General features: G+C 42.0%; 1 protein-coding gene across 1 annotated transcript in view; it reads left to right on the forward strand.

The window, feature by feature from the left end:
• Positions 1–22,117, forward strand: part of LOC124789054 (sialin-like) — a 178,683-nt gene that overhangs the window by 97,308 nt on the left and 59,258 nt on the right. The window contains exons 6-7 of the mRNA XM_047256345.1: positions 7,214–7,366; positions 19,814–19,946. Of these exons, the coding sequence (XP_047112301.1) occupies positions 7,214–7,366; positions 19,814–19,946 (286 nt within the window). The remainder of the gene's footprint in view (positions 1–7,213; positions 7,367–19,813; positions 19,947–22,117) is intronic.

Here is a 22,117-nt window from a genome sequence, read left to right on the forward strand (position 1 = left end):
GCTGACAAATTTTACATTTCCTTAACTGTCTGTGCACTTTCCTGCGAATGTTTGGGAAGTAGCAATATGCTTGAATCTTCAGAGCACACTTTAATACTCCAAAATGTCCTCAAGTGATGTGCGTGTGCAAAATTAAGTCATTCTCATTCTTCTCGGGAATACACACCTTCCAATTATCTGAATCAAGATGCCCTTGGAAAAATAAGACGTCGTCCTCAACTTTGTACAGTCTCTTCAGATCATCGTTTCCAGGCTTTGCTAAAGTTTCCTTTATTGAATGCCAACGAGGATCTTCATTCTGTAGTTTTTCCATGTTCTTACACATGTCAAGAAAATGTTTCCTATATATTCCATCAGTCATAATAAGAACATTAAATTCGGACGGATTGTCCGTGATGTTGATAGTTGACAAATCTCCATCTGGCATTCTAGACAGTGCATCAGCGATGAAATTATCCTGTCCGCTTAGGTATTTAATTTCAAATTGAAACTCTTGGAGTGAGAGCGTCCATCTTGCTAATCTTGGTTGTAATAATTTACACGTTTGCAAAAAACTTAACGCTTTGTGGTCACAGTATACTGTTGTCTTCGCTCCATATAAGTAATAGTAAAATTTCTTAAATGACCAGACTACGGCCAATGCTTCCCTTTTGGGTAGTCGTATATGTTCTTTCACAAGCAGTTAAGAGTCGGCTAGCAAAAGCTATTGGACAGAAAGTTGATTTTCTGTCTATCATCTTTACTTGGAAGAGGCATGAACCTATTCCAATTTCCGAAGCATCTGCCATTAAACCGAATTCTTGGCTCATATCTGGATGATATAATATTTGTGAATTGACTAAGGCATGTTTTATTGCTTCAAATGCATTCTGACACTGTTGCGTCCACACCCACGGAGTATTTTTGCGCAACAAGCTGTACAACGGTTCTGCATTAATAGAGTGGTCGTGAATGAAACGCCTGAAGAAAGAGACAGCTCCGAGGAAGCCCTTTAACTGCCTTTTTGTTGTTGAAAGTGCAAAGTTTTTGATTGCCTTTAGTTTCTCCGAGTCCGGTAAGATGCCTTTTCCATTTATAAGATGACCCAAAAATTTCATTTTATCTCGAGCAAAGTGGGACTTTTGCAGATTTGCGGTTATGCCTGCTTCCTTGAAACGTTCTAACACTCTTCTCAATAAATCAATGTGCTCCTTCCATGTGGTCGTAGCTATGAGCATGTCGTCCACAAACAAAGTTAAATTGCTTCGAAGTGCAGTCCCAATGCATAATCTAGAGCATTTATAAAAACTCCTGAGCTCACGTTTAGCCCGAAAGGTAAAACCTTAAATTGATAGCTTCTACCTGCATGTACAAATGCGGTGTACTTTTTTGATGGTTCGTCTAGAGCCACCTGCCAAAATGAACTTCTCAAATCAATATTTGTTAAGTATTTCATCCCCTCGAACTTTTGAATTAGCTCATCGATATTTTCCGGATGAGTTCGCTCGGGCACGATAATCTTATTTTTCTGCCGTGCGTCTAGCACGAGACGAACTTTTCCTCCCTTTTTCGAGACAACATGAAGCGGACTACAGTATGGACTCGTCGAAGGTTCGATCAGATCCCATTCAAGCATCAGGTGGATTTCCGCACCAACTGCCTTTCGTTGGTGCCACGGTACTGGATAAAAAATACGGCAGAAAACTTGGTGTGGTATCACATCTAAATGGCATGTGTATCCCTTGATTACACCAGGTCTTTCTTGAAAGACTTCATGATATTCCTGTATAAGATCATATAATTGCTTTCTTTGATGTTGTTGCAAATATTCAGGTTCTTGTACCTTTTCATATACCATATCTTCAGGGTTTAAAACTGGTTGCAAGTAATTAATTTGATAATACCGTACAGGTTTGCTATATATCCACTTTATTTGCAGCTTTCGTCCCTGACAATACTTTCCATGGGTACTATATTCCCTGAGAAGATTCACTTGATGTTTCTGATCCATTATTGTAAAACTGGCACGGCCTAGAGAAAAATCGATATGCCAATTTCTCTCTCTAAATTCATCTATACCCAGGATACAGTCCTCAACCAATTTTTCTATTACAAGGAACGTGCAATTTATAGCTACATTTCCTATATCTAACTGGAGTTGAGTCTGCACTTTAACCTGAGAAGACTTATGACCAGTAGGACCTACAATTCTACAACATTGAACGGGAAAAATCGGTGGATTTGCTTTCTGAAGTATTCTTTGAAATAACTTCTCAGAAACGACATTTACTGCTGCTCCTGTATCTAAAGTATCTTGCACAGTAATGCCTTCAATTGCCGCCTGAATTTTCGCAACAGGTTCAGTGATATGTTCCTCTTGACAAGGCATCATATCCTGCTGAAATTCTTCTATTAATAATTTACCATCATTGTACCGAAAGAAATTGACGCTTGAATTTTCGCCCCTGAAAAGTTCCTCGACTGCACCGTCGGGGCTTCTGACAGTCGAGTTTAGTTTGACGATTGTCCATTATTAGTAGATGTCTGCTCCGTTACGTCGGTTATTATTGGTGGTTGATTTCTCCATTCATTTGCATTATCATTTGGTACCCAACCTGAAGTTTGTGGTTGGTTGTGATATTCTTGGGTTGGTTGCTGATACCGGCGTTTTTGCTGATAATTCCCTTCTTGATAGTATCCTTTCCCCTTCTTATTATTCTTCCTCCATTTCCGTTTATATGTTTGTTCACATTGTTGGTCATGATTACACTGGTCGGGATTTTCGTTACCAAATTTCACGTTTTTCTGGAAATAATTCACCTGTGGGTTTGGTGAATTGTGTGCAAAAGGTTTGTTTCCATACTGTTTGTTGTTACTATTGTATTTGTTAGGTTGGTAACTTGGCTGGTTATAGCGCACACGTGATTCTTCGAACAGAATGTCTATTGAATCCAATGTGGCTAGAAAATCTTCCACATGTTGTTCAGGCACATGTAGAAGTTTTTCCTTAACTTCAAGTGGAAGTTTGCCCTTTAATATTCGAATGGTATCCTGCGTCGGGATTGGTTCATTCCAGTATTTGCTTTTATTTATATACTTCTCGAAATACTTTCTTAAAGATCCATTTTTGAAAGAAAAAGGTTGTGGGTCAAAAACTTCCTTACGTAGTCTTTCTTGTACTCCCTTATTCCAGTATTTGTGCAAGAAAGCGCGTTCAAATTGGTCATAATCTTGACACCAATCGGATGCTTCTGACGCCCACATCGATCCATCTCCATGTATGAATCCTGCAACGTACATAATTTTTTGTTGCTCAGTCCACATTCGCGGCAATATCCCTTTAAATTGCTTGATAAACACCACGGGATTGATCTACTTCCTTTCGGGAATAAATATCTGGAATTGACGATATTTAAGCATTTTTTCTTCATTCATAGTCACAGGTGTATTCTGGTGGCTACTTCGCGGTGAATGATAATCTCGATAATTTGTTTCTGGTTGATTACGTAAATATGCACCAATACATGGATATTGTTGCATGGATTCGGTTTCACTGGTTTCATCAGGAATAATGTCTGCTTTTGATAAACTGCAAGTAGTATGTGCCCCTCTAGTATTAACTAGACCTTGCTGGCATGCTTTTAATGTATTTTCTATCTTTGCTTTCCAAGCAGGAAATTCATCTCCTATATTCTCCTTAATCTCTTTAACTTCTGCTTTAAGTTGTTCTTGTGCAGCTTCGTTGTTAACTTGCACGTTAGAAACCGTTTTTTTCAAGGTTTTGTCATCATAATTTTGCACTGTCTCGGTTTGCTCTTTCGCCCAATCTTCAATGTCCTTAGAGAATGCGATCTTATGTTCATTGAAAAGTTTCTCTATGTGTTTCTCGCCTTCGAGACTGAGAGTGTCTATCCTCCGAGTAAGCTCAATGACAGCTTGCTCGTTATCGTGCTTAATTGTATTCACGTCTTGCGCAATAGTGTTCTGTACATGAATAACTTCCTGCACTTGATGATTTAGTGTATCTTGACGACATAAGATGTCTTTGTATTTGTTTGTTAATTCCTGATACTGTTGTTCTTGTGTAACTATGAGTTGTGCCTGACTGGTAATCAAGTGACTCTGCTTTGTTTCCAAACTCTGGAATTTTTCAGTAATCTTATCATTTATTTCTTTTAGTTTATTAGATTGCTCCTGAGCCAAATTAAATTGCGCACTCTCCAATACTTGGAATCTACGATTCATGTCATTTGCAAAAGTGGATTGCGTAGTTTCCAATGCCTGGAATCTACGATTCATGTCGTTTGCAAACGTGGATTGTGCCGTTGCAAGATTAGATTGCGATGTTTCCAATGCCTTAATCCCTTGTGTTATGACAGTCAAACTTGACATCAGCTGGGATAACAAATCGGTATTCTCAGCAATTGGCGATTGCACTGGGCTTAATGAGGATTGTACCGACACAATTTTCGGTACAGTCATTTCGTTTTCGCACGCGTCTGTGTCAGAGATGAAATTCATGTTGTTTGTTGGTTGCTGTATATTTCTCTGGACTTCTTTCGACATATGAATGTCAGAACTAGCAACCGTTTGTGTCGACGGCGTGAGCGCATTAATTATTGCTGGTTGCTCAGCCGTAATCGACATATCGCTAACTACGGCGGTATTAAATTCTGTGGCACTAGTTGACGATGCATTCACACTATTTAATTCATTTTGTGGCATTGTAATGCGTGCTTGCTTACTGGCTTTGAACATAGATCTAGTTATCACCATGTAAATGAGCAATTGACAGTTTCTCCTCTTGAAGTCCTACAAAAGTGACTATTGAACTTTTACACAAGCAAAAACGTTAATGTCCTAATGCTGTTAATGTACACTTTACAATGTGACACAAACACAGTACATAGATAACACATAAAATATTGTCTTACTATATCTACTGAAATACTGTAATTCTAGTAAAAGTAATATAGCAACACTATTTATACTTAGAAAATTAATAGATGAAAGGTCCTAAATGCATAAATGCTCCAGAAAGCTAGTAACTCAAATGTTCTGGCCTTTTTGAAGTTTCTGCTCGGCTGCTGGGACGGCGTACTCGTTCTCTTCACAAGATACTCCCGCACGTTCAGTTAGCATGAAACATACAAAGGACCATAATGTAGTTACTCTATAAAGCTAGACATATATACACACAATGAAACATTAATTACTAAATTACTAACATGGTTATATTTCATGTTCACTATGAGTGTTGTATCAGGATCGTGTCCTGTCTAACGGTAGACTTACATAAAGACTCCTTTTCTTACTAGGCTAATTACTGTTTAGCTCTACAGGGCCTTTATACTGAAATGTTTCCCCACACCACCTAGTATTGTCTTTCTATGTGTGTGAGTAACTGTATGTTCACTGTTGTGGGTAAATACATACAGCGTACACAGGGCGGTGTGTGAAACTGATAGCGATTACACTCTTCCGCTGTTGTAGAAATCTGCTCCAGATGCTGCAGATACCGTGTTGAGCTGAAAGTGGTAACCAAAGTACGGAGAAATATTCTTCGGGGCTCTGTTGCATAGCAATCAGATTGCTTTCAGTTCTGGGAAATGTCCAGTTACTATTGTGGATTTGAATGATCCATGAAGTGACTTCTTTTCCGAAGAAAACATCGAACTATTTCACTAGAACTGAACGCTCCCGTCGGAACTGTTCTCAGCTGTTGTTTATTAGTAAATCACAATAGCAGTATATCGCTGGATGTATAATAAGACGTACCTTCTTGAAATGAACAATATTTTATTGTTCTATTAACTGATTTCCTTCCATATGCACTTATATTTTACAATGTGAATCAAAAACTCTCAATGGCGTCGATTTTTTACATCACAAGAATGGCTCTCCTCACCTAAAATTACTCTTAACAAGAACAAAAAAAAAACTCTATATCCTAAGAATAATTATGTGAGCGCTGACCGCCACAGAGTAATAAACAATATCTTTGTCTCTCTCTCGCACTGTCACAGCAAGTTACGCTGCATGATACATCATAATATGTCTACCATCTGTTCTCTCTGTCCTATATTCCTTTGTTTCTCAACATTCGTCTTGGCTGTTAAATCTGTACAATACATCATCTCTGGTAACTTTTGATATCATTGGTCAAAGCCGATGGGCTGTGTCCCATTCTTCAGTAATCCCCTAAATATGCTAATTGATTCTCGTTGCTTTCAAATTTCTTCTCGATAAATGGCGGCCCAAAAATACTCATCACTAGTGTTCCTCCTACAAGGGGAGGAGAGGTGGTGGCTTGAAGTTTTTACCAGTGTTTTCCACAGTGCTTCATGAAGCGAGATGATGCGACTCTCGCATGGGTACCTTAATGCCGGCAGTTCCCTTGATGCTGTTAGAGTGAGTGGGCTATGTGACGTGACACCTCACTATACACTCATCCACTGCTCTACTGCTGTCACCTACACTCAACACACACTCATGAGACAGAACTTTCATACGTCGCGTGGAAACGGACCGTTGTTTACGGCCGGCCGGTGTGGCCAAGCGGTTCTAGGCGCGTCGGTCTGGAACCGCGCGACCGCTATGGTCGCAGGTTCGAATCCTGCCTCGGGCATGGATGTGTGTCATGTCCTTAGGTTAGTTAGGTTTAAGTAGTTCTAAGTTCTAGGGGACTGATGACCTCTGATATTAAGTCCCATAGTGCTCAGAGCCATTCGAACCATTCGTTGTTTACGATTAATGAAATGGCTTTCGGATTAGGCAGCTGAACAATGCCTTGGTGTTTCCTATCCAACGGTGTGATACAGTTATTCCTTCTTTCCATTTACACAGACATGACAGCAGTTAACCACTTGCCCAAACCTGCAAAATCATTTTCCTCATAGGCAATCACATCTCTTTGTGACCACGGAGCTTCTTGTTTCCTCTCTCATTTATTTTTTACCAGAAGCGAGCTTTTTAAACCAAAATGTCGTAATGGGATGAGTTGCGCTAGTGGCCATACACGAGGCTTATGCTTCATTTTTTATATTTATATGGATCATTTTTCATTATTTGATTCCAAACTCTCTCTCGCTCTCTTTATTTTCAAGTCGTGAGACTGTATTTTATTAAAACTGTCCATCCGTGATAATGTACTCAGTTTTGTGCAGTAATTAAACAGCAACTAGCACTTAACATCAGTAGCGTGGCACAAGCTGTACTCTGTTTTACTTTGCAGAAGAAACTCCCTGTGCCCTGGAGGAGTGTAATTTCCACGCCGGCTGTCTGGGCCATGGTCGCCTTCCTGATCACGTTTGACTGGAGTTTCTACCTGCTCATCACTTCGCTGCCGCTCTACCTCGCCAACATCATGCACTTCGATATGCACAGCGTGAGTACACAACTTCACTAATGGTGCGAACAGCATCCACAGTTAAACAGAGCAGACACCTCACAGTCAAAGTTTCGACAGATTCCCAGAACAGCCATCCAGCCGCCAGTAGGCACACAAAATGAACTACATTGGTCGAAACGACGGTCCATTCTTCCAGCACATGAAATAATACTGTTAGATGTTGACTTTTATTATGCTTAGCACAAGATTCCTACTCCCTCCGCAAGATGGCGATTCCATCAAATTTACTGGAACTCATCAGTTCCCTTGCGAATACTGTTTCTATGTCACGTCACGTCGTGCCTGTTACCACTATCCACTAACACATAAAGTAGGTGATTCAGAGCTACGGTAATTTTTTTAAACATAAAACACATACAGGCACCATTACTTTCTCTCTGCTTTGTATCACACTAAAAAGAAAGTTGCATGCAAACTACATCCTCTCTTGAGTCTTGTCATCTTCTCTGTTGTCCACAATGACAACTTTTGGTTATCGTTTTGTTAACTCTGCAAAATTGTTCATTTTTTTATGTTAGCTACTGGCTGCTTAAGACATTTTAATTTCTGAAAAATGCAGCACCAAAACCCATGAAAAGTCTTTAATATAACAGCCTGGCAGAACATGATGTATGAACTCAGGACTGCAGGCTTCCGCAGCGGTATGTAACGAAGAGACTTAGGGGAAAATGTTTTTGAAGCGAATTACGTGTATTCCGTCATAATCCATCGATGTTCCGTAAACAGAATACTAAGAAGAATTTAATTTAGTGTTAATGTATTCGAAATGTCTTACGTGGTTGAGTTTAGACTCAAATCATGTGACGGCAGATTAAGAATAAAGTACGTGCGGTGTGTATCACGGATGTACAGAAAGTACCATCCCTTAAGCTTTAGGGGCTAAATAAAATACTGGAATAACTGAAGCAAAATTTGTTAGAATAATGTGTATAACTTCTAACGAGTTGCCAAATTCCTTCTCCACAAAATTCTGTCGACTGAGATAGTTGTGACAGCATCTTTAAGTATTTTGGTGGGGTTGAAGCCATCGGCACCTGTCCACTTTTTCATGAACATAAGAATTGGAAATAACTGGAAGTCAAGTCTACACTAGGAGGCAACAATTCTTCTGTTCCGTCCAGAGTGTAATGTGACAGAAGGTACTCGTACAAAAACAAGACAACCTCAGTCAAGAGACCACGCCGTTTGTTCCGAATGGCCTCTCTCAGTTAATGTGTCACAACAGGCTTCCAAAACACCCATAAACGAGATTCCTTTACATTCCAAAAACAGTACGAAAGCGTGCGTGCTCTTCATGTTGTGGTTTATAACTGCGCCACCATAGGAAACTCGTTTCTCATCACCAGGCATAGTTCCGTGCAGTAGACCTGTTCCTGTATCGTAACGAAAAAGAAAATGCAGAGAATAAATCATCCGTTGAATTTTGTGGTTCTCATAAAGAAGGTTTGGAACCTAAAGAGGACAGAACTTGTGAGCAGTTGTCCGATCGTTGACATACCGTGAAACACAGGTTTTCACTTAATTTTTCAGTTTTATGTACGTGATCGTTATGGACTACAAATCGACGGTCATGACCAAGACATTCGTATTTATACTCTTAAGCGAATGACACTCCTCATCATGTTTACATGCAAAATAAGTTGGGGAAGCCAAAAATTCAATTTTGGCAATGGATATTTTATGACCTGCTTAAGACAAATTCTTATTTTGCTAGCGTTATCAAATATCGGATTTTCGAGCGTTAATTGTTTTAGTGAACAATGTCTGTAACTAACCTCTTGCTATTCCGTCAGCACGATGAAGTGAGCACATCAGTACGTTCGTAATATTTGTAATAAATAGAATACGATTTTGTGTTCCAAAAATGAACAGCATAGAGACAGAAGTGATGACACTTTCTGCAGGACTTGACCATCATTTTGCAGGACAATGCTCAAGCACGTGCAGTGCTAGCTGTTACTTATTTGTTTGACTGATGGGGCTACTAAGCGCTATACCACGTACTGCACTCCCCTGACTTAAGCCCTTGTGAGTTTAACTCGATTTCTAAACTTAAGGAAACACTTCATGGCATTCGCTTCAGAACTGCTACAAATTCGTCGGGCAATAGACGGTGCCACTCGAACTGTCAACACAACTGGCACTGCTCAGAGTATCCTACGACTTCCACATCGTTGGCAACGGGTAATACGCAATGCTTGTGACTACTTTGAAGATCAGTAAAACTTTGAAACACGTATCTATTTTGTACGAGCTGTAAATAAATAGTTGTCACTATTAAAGTTTCAACCCTCGTATCAATGTGACCCGTTGTGTGCGAATCCTATGGCTAGGGTCGCCACTATGGAAACTAGCTGCATGTTTGCTGTCATGGGACCCTTAACAGACATATAAGTTAGGGGACAGAATCATGATGTAATACAGATACTGAATCTGCGCAACGTTTGTAAGCAATATTATAATGGCTTTGGCATAAATACTACGTAGGATGACTAGCCGCTCAAATAGTTTATTCATTAAATTAATTGATCAATGTTACCCTCCAATGATGAGAAAGTATTCTGGTGTGTGTGACTGCTAAACAGATAAATGTTATCGTGAAAATTAAAATTACATTTATTTTCTTAAAATTGAACACAAAACTGATCCTGATTTTGTACAAGGAACAATAATGTTGTGAACATTAACCAAATATGTAGATAGTCCTCATGTGATAGAGGTATTGGCAAGAATCTAGTAAAAATCACAATGCATGGAATCTTTATTACGAGAAGAGGGAGCAAAGAGAACAGGTGGAATCTATACTATCGATAAACAAGTGGGTAATTGGTTGCAGATCCACGATATCCTATGTATACTAAGTGGTTCTGTGGATGCAACCACTGCGAAACCTCAGTTCGAATTTTGGGTGGCTGAAAAATCAACTGAAATCCTCCCGAAGCTGCGTAAATTACCGACAGTACGGTGCAGGGCTGCGTGCTGCTACTCGTGGTCGGCTCCGCTGCATGGAAATGGGCTCCGCCTTGGAGACGGATCGATGCACGAGCGTGAAAAAACTTGTTCGTCCCTGTGGCCGGCCAAGTGAAACTGCGAATGAAATTACTCTGGAATAAGGGCAGCGAAGTACTCGACCGACTTCTGTGGCGGCCAGAAACCAACTTCTATATTTCTCTTCCGCCCCGCGTCAGAGAGCGACCTTTCCACTGAGTCAGAACTCGTCAATCATCGCCCATAAACAAAGCTTTCGCCAACTATGGCCTTACAACAAATTCGTATGGAGTCTCACTAATACATCCCGTCGATCTAGGCCCAACACAATTCCTTCGCGCCATTTTCTGGTGGTGACTGCAAACGTGTGCTGACGTTACAGTTGAGTAACCTCCCACAGCCTCTGCCAGGACTTTTTGGGAAAGCTTTCTGACGATGGCCGCCAATGGAATATGGTTGGGGTGCTACATGTGGCGCAGTTCTGTTGGCTACCCCGTGGAGCACAGCGACCATTTCTCCGAAATGTCCCAAACAAAAGCACAGTCATGCTGCCGAGCTGGTTCTATCCTGACGAAAACATGAGGCTTTTGTGAGAAAACTACCACCAGCCATTGTAAAAATAGCGATCGTGCGTCGCTCTAGCTCCGGAGACCCGACATCAATGAGAAAGCCGGCAGCCACGACTCCATCTGCAATTCCCAGTACTGGATGTTTTCCCTACCTTCTGCCCATTCGCTGCTATTTTGAGCATTTGTCCTCCGCACAACCCAAAAGTTACCGTTCGTCTCTAACGTGAGATGAACTGAATTATGACGTATATGCACCCTCTGCCCTGTCATGTGCATGCCAGTATCTAACCAATTACACTATGTGATCAAAAGTATCTGGACACCTACCTGAAAATGACTAACAAGTTCGTGGCGCCCTCCGTCGGTAATGCTGGAATTCAATATCGTGTTGGCTCACCCTTAGCCTTGATGACAGCTTCCACTCTCGCAGGTATACGTTCAATCTGGTTTCCTGGGGAATGGCAGCCCACTCTTCAAGGAGTGCTGCACAAAGGAGAGGTATCGATGTCGGTCGGTGAGGTCTGGCACGAAGTCGGCGGTCCAAAACATTCCAAAGATGTTCTATAGGATTCAGGTCAGGACTCTGTGCAGGCCACTCCATTGCAGGGATGTTACTGTCGTCTAACCACTCCGCCATAGGCCGTGCATTATGAACAGTTGCTCGATCGTGTTGAAAGATGCAATCGCCATCCCCGAATTTCTCTTCAACAGTGGGAAGCAATAAATTGCTTAAAACATCAATGTAGGCCTGTGGTGTGATAGTGCCACGCAAAACAACACATGAAAGATTGCAAGACACAACATGAAAAACACGGCTACACCATAAAAAAAAAATGGAAATGAGCGTTTGGCGTCATTGGCTGGGAGGCGGGTCCGGCCGCCTTGGTGCAGGTCTTATTACATTCGACGCCACATTAGGCGACCTGCGCGACGGATGGGGCTGAAGTGATGATGAAGACAACACAACATCCAGTCCCTGAGCGGAGAAGATCCCCGACGCAGCCGGGAATCGAACCTGGGCCCCTCAGGACGGCAGTCCGTCACACTGACCAATCAGCTATCGGGGCAGACCACACCATAACACCACCGCCTCCGAAGTTTACTGTTGGCACTAGACACGCTGGCAGATGACGTTCACCGGGCATTCGCCATACCCACACTCTGCCATCGGATAGCTCCATTGTGTACCGTGATTCGTCGCTCCATACAACGTTCTTCCACTGTTCAATCGTCCAATGTTTACGCTACTTACACTAACCGAGGCGTCGTTTGGCATTTACCGGCATGATGTGTGGATTTTGAGCAGCCGCTCGACCATGAAATCCAAGTTTTCTCACCTCCTGCCTAACTGTCATAGTACCTGCAGTGAATCCTGATGTTGTTTGGAATTCCTGTGTGATGGTCAGGATAGATGTCTGCCTATTATACATTACGACGCTCTTCAACTGTCGGCGGTCTCTTGTCAGTCAACAGACGAGGTCGGCCCGTACGCTTTTGTGCTGTACGTTCCCCTTCACCTTTTCACTTCACTATCACATTGAAAACAGTGGACCTGGTGATGTTTAGGAGTGTGGAAATCTCGCGTACAGACGTATGACACAAGTGACACCCAATTACCTAACCACGTTTGAAGTCCGTGAGTTCCGCGGAGCACCCTATTCTGCTCTCTCACGATGACTAATGACTATTGAGGTCGCTGATATGGAGTACCTGGCAGTAGGTGGCATCACAATGCACCTAATATGAACGTATGTTTTTGGGGGTGTCCGGATAGTTTTGATCACGCAGTGTACCTCCCGTTTGCCTGATGGTGTTGTATAGCAGCAAAATGACGTTAACGTGCATGTACGCAAATTGAGATTTTAGAAATGCACGATAGGGTGCTATGATAGTCCTTAATGAGTGTATAAAGAGGCTAGAAGATTTGCCGTCTTGCAGTCTAATTACAGTACACACAGATGCGTTTAAGCAAACGATTTCACCTGGACTCCATACGTGAATAGAATGGGAAGAATCCCTAATAATTTGTATAATGGGAAGAGCCCCCAGGCATGTGCTTCTCAGTGGTTTGTAGAATATGGATGCAGATGGAAAAATGACTCTAAAAATATAAGGACAACTGTAGGAGGCGAAAAACAGACAGATCAGCTGTTGCGGAACACGCTTTTCAACCAGGAAACCATCAGATTCCATTTGATAAATCAGGTCCTGGCTCCTATGAGCGGTCACTACCAGAGGGTAAACAAAGCGACAAACAGATTACTAAAACCGCCAGTAATTTTAGTCTGGAGGTCGTGAAATTGGATGTGATATACAGGAAATCTACTCGTACTTGCAAATGTGGACAGCCATCAAATGTACAATGCAATGACGGCAATGAAAATTTGTGCTGGACTGGGACTCGAACCCGGATTTCCCGCTTTCCTCGAGTGGTTGCCTTATCACTAAGCTATCCGGGCACGCTTCACGATCAGTCCCAGGCTTCCATATGCCCGAATGAACATTGATTGCACCGTACTTCCGAACAACACAGGCACTGCGATATCGTATGTATGGTACATTGTTTCCGGTGCTGAAGAAGATGTGCACCGGTCTTACACCGTGGGGCGAATGTAAAGGCGGACGACAGTAACAGGCAACAGCTAACTGCGCTCGAATTTTGAAAACATGTTACGTCACGGTTATGTTTGGGAGTACGTGGAAACGAGGTTTACGTCTCCAGAATGAGATTTTCACTCTGCAGCGGAGTGTGCGCTGATGTGAAACTTCCTGACAGATTAGAAACTGTGTGCCGGACCTAGACTCGAACTCGGGACCTTTGCCTTTCGCGGGCAAGTGCTCTACCAATTGAGTTACCCAAGCACGACTGACGCCCCGTCCTCAAAGCTTTACCTTGCCTCCTACCTTCCAAACTTTACAGAAGCTCTCCTGCGAACCTTGCAGAACTAGCACTCCTGAAAGAAAGGATATTGCGGAGACATGACTTAGCCACAGCCTGGGGGGTGTTTTCAGAATGAGATTTTCACTCTGCAGCGAAGTGTGCGCTGATATGAAACCTCTTGGCAGATTAAAACTGTGTGCCGGACCGAGACTCGGGACCTTTGTGTCTATCAATAGCGAGACAGGATGTGACCTTTAAAGAAGCCACAATCGTCCACTCTATCAAATGGTTGTTATGATTCTCGTTGTCAGTTGTTATGTGACAGGTGGCAAATTCTAAATAGAAAAATATTGCAGTTTTGGCAGTGAAGTCGGTAAGGAGCTGGCTGCATAGTTTGTATCTGCAACGACTGTAATAATTTGTTGTTGTTGTTGTTGTTGTTGCTGTTGTCTTCAGTCCAGAGACTGGTTTGATGCAGCTCTCCATGCTACTCTATCCTGTGCAAGCTTCTTCATCTCCCAGTACCTACTGCAACCAACATCCTTCTGAATCTGGTTAGTGTATTACTCTCTTGGTCTCCCTCTACAATTTTTACCCTCCACGCTGCCCTCCAATACTAAATTGGTGGTGCCTTGATGCCTCAGAACGTGTCCTAACAGCCGATCCCTTCTTCTAATCAAGGTGTGCCACAAATTTCTCTTCTCCCCAATTCTATTCAATATCTCCTCATTAGTCTTGTGATCTACCCATCTAAACCTCAGCATTCTTCTGTCGCACCACATTTCGAAAGCTTCTATTCTCTTCTTGTCTAAACTATTTTTCGTCCATGTTTCATTTCCACACATGACTACACTCCATACAAATACTTTCAGAAACGACTTCCTGACACTTAAATCTATACTCGATGTTAACAAATTTCTCTTCTTCAGAAACGCTTTCCTTGCCATTGCCAGTCTACATTTTATATCCTCTCTACTTCGACCATCATCAGTAATTTTGCTCCCCAAATAGCAAAACTCATTTACTACCTTAAGTGTCTCATTTCCTAATCTAATTCCCTCAGCATCACCCGAGTTACCTCGACTACATTCCATTATCGTCGTTATGCTTTTGTTGATGTTCATCTTATATCCTCCTTTCACGACACTGTCCATTCCATTCAGCTGCTCTTCCAGGTCCTTTGCTGTCTCTGACAGAATTACAATGTCATCGGCGAACCTCAAAGTAGTAGTCGTTGGTAAAAAATTATATATATTGTACTTAACTTGTGGTACAGGTTTCTTCATATGCTGCATACATATAATTACAAACATATCTAGAGAGGCATTACGCATATCATACTTGACAGAGCGCCTTGTTAGAGATTGCTTCCTATCAGCTGAAGGCTATGCTACATTCCTAGTTGACGTCCCGAGCAAGAGTGGGCGAGAGCTCGCTAGATACTTGTCACAAGCAGCGGAGCGGCGATAGCAGCTCTAGTCGTGACTCGCGGGTCCAGCACCCGACTGAAAATTGTTGCTCATGTCGGCACCAATGACTCCTGCCTTCTGGGTTCGGAGGTCATCCTCAGTTCGTACAGGCGGTTGGCGGAATTGGTGAAGGCGGAAAGCCTCGCTCGCGGGGTGGAATCAGAGCTAACAATTTGTAGTATCGTTCTCAGAACCGATCGCGGTCCTCTGGTTTGGAGCCGAGTGGAAGGCTTAAACCAGAGGCTCAGACGATTGTGCGGAGATCTGGGGTGCAAATTTCTCGACCTCCGCTATCGGGTGGAGAAATGTAGGGTCCCCCTGAATAGGTCAGGCGTGCCCTACACGCTGGAAGCGGCTACAAGGGTAGCGGAGTACGTGTGGAGAGCACATGGGGGTTTTTTAGGTTAGAGAATTCCCTCCCTAGGCCCGACAAGACGCCTCCTGAGACGTGGCAAGGTAGGAGTAGGGAATAACAATATTAATGTGCTAATAGTAAACTGCAGGAGCGTCTATAGAAAGGTCCCAGAACTGTTCTCATTAATAATCGGTCACAACGCCCATATAGTACTAGGGACAGAAAGTAGGCTGAAACCAGACGTAAACAGTAATGAAATCCTAAACTCAGATTGGAATGTACACTGCAGAGACAGGCTGGACAGTGAAGTGGGAGGCGTGTTTATAGCGATAAGAAGTACAATAGTACCGAAGGAAATTGACGGAGATCCGAAATGTGAAATGATTTGGGTGAAGGTCACGGTTAAAGCATGGTCAGACATGGTAATTGGATGTCTCTATAGGCCCCCGGGCTCAGCAGCTGTTGTGGCTGAGCACCTGGAGGATAATTTGGAAAATATTTCGAGTAGATTTCCCCACCATGTTATAGTTCTTGGTGGAGATTTTAATTTGCCGGATATAACTGGGAGACTCAAACGTTCATAACGGGTGGCAGGGACAAAGAATCCAGTGAAATTTTTTTAAGTGCTTTATCTGAAAACTACCTTGAGCAGTTAAACAGAGAACCGTCTCGTGGCGATAACATATTAGACCTTCTGGTGACAAACAGACCCGAACTATTTGAAACAGTTAACGCAGAACAGGGAATCAGTGATCATAAAGCGGTTACGGCATCGATGATTTCAGCCGTAAATAGAAATATTAAAAAAGGTAGGAAGATTTTTCTGTTTAGCAAAAGTGAAAAAAAGCAGATTACAGAGTACCTGACGGCTCAACACAAAAGTTTTGTCTTAAGTACAGATAGTTTTGAGGATCAGTGGACAAAGTTCAAAACCATCGTACAATATGCGTTAGATGAGTATGTGCCAAGCAAGATCGTAAGAGATGGAAAAGAGCCACCGTGGTACAACAACCGAGTTAGAAAACTGCTGCGGAAACAAAGGGAGCTTCACAGCAAACATAAACATAGCCAAAGCCTTGCAGACAAACAAAAATTACGCGAAGCGAAATGTAGTGTGAGGAGGGCTATGCGAGAGGCGTTCAATGAATTCGAAAGTAAAGTTGTATGTACTGACTTGACAGAAAATCCTAAGAAATTTTGGTCTTATGTCAAAGCGGTAGATGGATGAAAACAAAATGTCCAGACACACTGTGACCAAAATGGTACTGAAACGGAGGATGACAGACTAAAGGCCGAAATACTAAATGTCTTTTTCCAAAGCTGTTTCACAGAGGAAGACTGCACTGTAGTTCCTTCTCTAGATTGTCGCACAGATGACAAAATGGTAGATATCGAAATAGACGACAGAGGGCTAGAGAAACAATTAAAATCGCTCAAAAGAGGAAAGGCCGCTGGAACTCATGGGATACCAGTTCGATTTTACACAGAGAACGCGAAGGAACTTGCCCCCCTTCTTGCAGCGGTGTACCGTAGGTCTTTAGAAGAGCGTAGCGTTCCAAAAGACTGGAAAAGGGCACAGGTCATCCCCGTTTTCAAGAAGGAACGTCGAACAGATGTGCAGAACTATAGACCTATATCTCTAACGTCTATCAGCTGTAGAATTTTGGAACACGTATTATGTTCGAGTATAATGACTTTTCTGGAGACTAGAAATCTACGCTGTAGGAATCAGCATGGGTCCCGAAAAAGACGGTCATGTGAAACCCAGCTCGCGCTATTCGTCCACGAGACTCAGAGGGCCATAGACACGGGTTCACAGGTAGATGCCGTGTTTATTGACTTCCGCAAGGCGTTCGATACAGTTCCCCACAGTCGTTAATGAACAAAGTAAGAGCATATGGACTATCAGACCAATTGTGTGATTGGATTGAGGAGTTCCTGGATAACAGAACGCAGCATGTCAATCTCAATGGAGAGAAGTCTTCCGAAGTAAGAGTGATTGCAGGTGTGCCGCAGGGGAGTGTCATAGGACCGTTGCTATTCACAATATACATAAATGACCTGGTGGATGACATCGGAAGTTTACTGAGGCTTTTTGCGAATGATGCTGTGGTGTGTCGAGGGGTTGTAACGATGGAGGATTGTACTGAAATGCAGGAGGATCTGCAGCGTATTGACGCATAGTGCAGGGAATGGCAATTGAATCCCAATGTAGACAAGTGTAATGTGCTGCGAATACATAGAAAGATAGAACCCTTATCATTTAGCTACAAAATAGCCGGTCAGCAACTGGAAGCAGTTAATTCCATAAATTATCTGGGAGTACGCATTAGGAGTGATTTAAAACGGAATGATCATATAAAGTTGATCGTCGGTAATGCAGATGCCAGACTGAGATTCATTGGAAGACTCCTAAGGAAATGCAAGCCGAAAGCAAAGTAAGTAGGTTACATTACGCTTGTTCGCCCACTGCTTTAATACTGCCCAGCAGTGTAGGATCCGTACCAGATAGGGTTGATAGAAGAGAAAGAGAAGATCCAACGGAGAGCAGCGCGCTTCGTTACAGGATCATTTAGTAATCGTGAAAGCGTTACGGAGATGATAGATAAACTCCAGTGGAAGACTCTGCAGGAGAGACGCTCAGTAGCTCGGTACGGGCTTTTGTTAAAGTTTCGAGAACATACCTTCACCGAAGAGTCAAGCAGTATATTGCTCCCTCCTACGTATATCTCGCGAAGAGACCATGAGGATAAAATCAGAGAGATTAGAGCCCACACAGAAAAATACCGACAATCCTTCTTTCCACGAACAATACGAGACTGGAATAGAAGGGAGAACCGATAGAGGTACTCAGGGTACTCTCCGCCACACACCGTCAGGTGGCTTGCGGAGTATGGATGTAGATGTAGATGTAGATCTATTACGGACCGCGGTCGATATCTGCAACCCCTGACAAGTGGGGTACCGAACGTTGATACCACAATGGGCTCACACAATCCCATAATAAAAGCATTTGGTTTGCAATAAGAAACAACTGAGTGGCTCGTGAAACGCGTGAAGAGCAGAAGGAAATTTTCACTCGACAGCGAGGTGTGCCCAGATATAGAACTGCCTGGCTGATTAATCTGTGTGCCGGACTGAGACTCGAACTATAGACTTTGCCTTTTGTGGGTAATTCCTCTACCGATTGAACTACCGAAGCACGACGCAAGACTCGTCCTCACAGATTTACTTTCACCAGTAATTCATCTTCTACCTTCCAAACTTCAGAGAAGCTCCTCTCGAAATTTTTGCTGGAGTAGCACTCTTGAAAGTTGCGGAGACATGGCTTAGTCACAGCTTGGGGCATGTTTCCACAATGAAATATAGTTTTAATCTGCCAGGTGCCGGCGGCTGTGGCCGAGCGGTTCTAGGCGCTTCAGTCCGGAACCGCGCTGCTGCTACCGTCGCAGGTTCGAATCCTGCCCCGGGCATGGGTGTGTGTGATGTCCTTAGGTTAGTTAGGCTTAAGTAGTTCTAAGTCTAGGGGACTGATGACCTCAGATGTTAAGTCCCATAGTGCTTGGAGCCATTTGAACCAACCAGTCTACCAGGAAGTTTCACGTGATGAACGGTATTTGTATGGGCTAGCTCCAAATTATAAACGAAATTTTAAATATCTGCTTAAGTAGCAGAGAAAATGTGAATTGGTGAAAGCCATATACCTCACGAGAGACAATTTGTCGGACAGAAATCGTTATATTTAGAGATTGTTCTGAGAATGATTTTTACTGGATTCGATTGAAATGACTTACCCGTTATGCTGAGTTGCAGTGCTAGTTAAATGGTGTCTGCTCAACAGTCACAAATACAGAAATATTTCAACATCACTGACGGTCTTACACAAAGTAAACTCAATCTCAAGACTAATTCGCAGAACTCGACGTGACTTTATTTTGAATTAAATTTCTTTTTAGCTGAAAGTAAAGCAATTCAGGATAAGTGTGGCTATTTATGAGTTTAAAATATGTTCTTATGTGAGTAGGGGACACAGAATGTAACAACATCGTTGTTTGCAGACGATGTCAAACTCACCTCCATTAAGGAATGAGATGTGTGTGACTTGTGAGATTCCTAAACACTGTTTGGGAACAGTCACCAAAGTAGCCACGTTTTATGCAGAACGGGCTCCTGTCCGCCATACCTCACATCACCGGTGGCGTTGGCAGTCTATTGTTTGGGTGGCTCGCTGACTTTGTGTTCCGGAAGGGCTACGTATCCAAAATCACCGGTTTCCGCCTAATAAATGCAATAGGTAAGCTAATTTCTGTCTCTTTATTGTATTTTCACACATTGCTTGTTGAAAATTTGTTCTTATTAACGACAAAAGAAGCTATGTCATAATGTTCTTCAGTAAAAAAGATGCATCGTCTCCAGTTGACGAAGAGAGTATGTATCACGTAGGCATGAAACACAAAGACAGTAAGCGAATCCTTCTCTTTTTCGTTTATTTTTGCCATACTACTTTCCAACGACGGAGTTCGCTATGATTTTATCTAGTTCAGTCCCAGAAATTGTGTTGTTAAGATGAGACGACGTCTGCTTTGTTCTGAAGCCAGACTGTTCTTGAGTTGACCCACGCAGGTAAATAAATGCTGTTGTGTATTCAATACTCATGTTCACGCCGGCGCCAATCAGAGGGCTTCGGACATGCCGTATTACTCAACGAAACTAGGTTTATTATGTTTGCACATCAAACACTCAGAGGAACCACTATTTTGAGAAAAGTTTCTGCTTTTCATTTTATGTATGCCCTTCGAAACGAACTATATCAACATTTACCTTGTGCGGTTTAGGGTTTAGGGAAACGGCAAAAATCCTTAATCTGGTTGGCCGGACGAGAATTTGAATCACTGTCCCTCAAAATACTAGAGCTCGCTCAGTGAACACAGCGAATGGAGTTGGGGTGTGAGGGGACCTGGAAAATAGCTGCACGTAAGAGAACGTACAACTACCCACAAAATTAGCCAGTTGCGGAGAGATATCAATGGTTTCGGGGAGGTGCAGAAATGTACTACATACATCAGGGCACACTGACATGGGAACGAAAAGGGTCCTCTGGTATAGTATCGTGTTCTGAACATACGAAGCCAGGCAATATTGTTTTAGTGTGAGACGATTATGATTAAATTACACAAAATCGTATCCCCACATCCAGTTCTATATATGGTTGCTAACAGTGTGTTAAAAGAGAAAGTCAAATGAAAATGAGACAGACGGGAAAAAGTAAGTAAGCTATTTATTATTTCAAAAGTAATCGCCAAAACTGTTAACTGGAGGTGAGCACTGCGCTTTGACCAGGACGAAGCGCAAAAAGCTTGAGGCATTTGAGATGTTGCTGTACAGGAAATGCTAAGAGTGCCAGAAGAGATGGAATTACTACCACATTCTCCGCAAAATGAAGGAAGAAAAAGAAGTCGTAAACATAATAAAATGCAGAAAACTGCAATGTCCTGGCCATGTAATGAGGAATGGAAATAGGTATTTCATTGCTGCAGAACATTTTTCAAGTAGGATTCTGGGAAAATACAATCACTCTATAAAGTACTTTCCTAATAAAAGAAAAATTAAAATAATCGTATGTGTCAGTCACTTTATTTACACTTACGAGGGCGTACACCCTCATCTTCAAGTAGCTCAGGGAATAACATAGCATTTTTGTTTGCTGGCTGTAGACAGCTCTCTCTTTTGCACTTCAGTTCGCTGCAAATTAGGTATAATCAGAACTTATTAAAGTAATATGGCACCAAGACAAGAACTCTTAAAACAATAATAAAGCTATTTGCAATTTGTTTCAGCAGAAAGAACACAGAGGCTCGTCATAAATATATATTTCCATCCTTCGATACCTCAAAAACAGAAACCAATAACATAAATAGTTCAGAAGTTGTGTAGATTTATTGCAAATAATAACAATGTAAAAAATATAAAACATCTAATCCTAGTTTCAGCATATTTATTTGTTATTTTTTGGTTAGATAATTTGGAAATTTTCTTCAAAATAGAAAGCCTGGGCAGAACACAATGACAAAGCTGACAGTGGCAACGAGCTTCTTTAGGAGGTTCTAAAGCATACTACACGATCCACCATAACTTTTGCCACGATCTATTTGCAATGACCTAAATCGTAAAATAATTTCCAAATTATCAAACCGAAACATATCAAGTAAATATGCTAAAATTAGGTTTGTATATTTTATTTTTAATATTTATATTTTTGGCAATAATAATATTCTCAAACGTTAAGATATTAATTAATTAAATAATTGTTACTTGTATCTTTGATTCGCAATGTAAGCAGTAATGAAAGATCATTTACTTACAAGGCGTTGTATCTCAATGTATGGACAATCTCTGGACTATTTATGTTACTGATTCGTGTTTGTGTGACCTCTAAGGATGGAAATGTGTACTCCTAACTAACTT

The sequence above is a fragment of the Schistocerca piceifrons genome, chromosome 3, assembly GCF_021461385.2.
Source record: "Schistocerca piceifrons isolate TAMUIC-IGC-003096 chromosome 3, iqSchPice1.1, whole genome shotgun sequence".
NCBI classification, from domain to species: Eukaryota; Metazoa; Arthropoda; class Insecta; order Orthoptera; family Acrididae; genus Schistocerca; species Schistocerca piceifrons.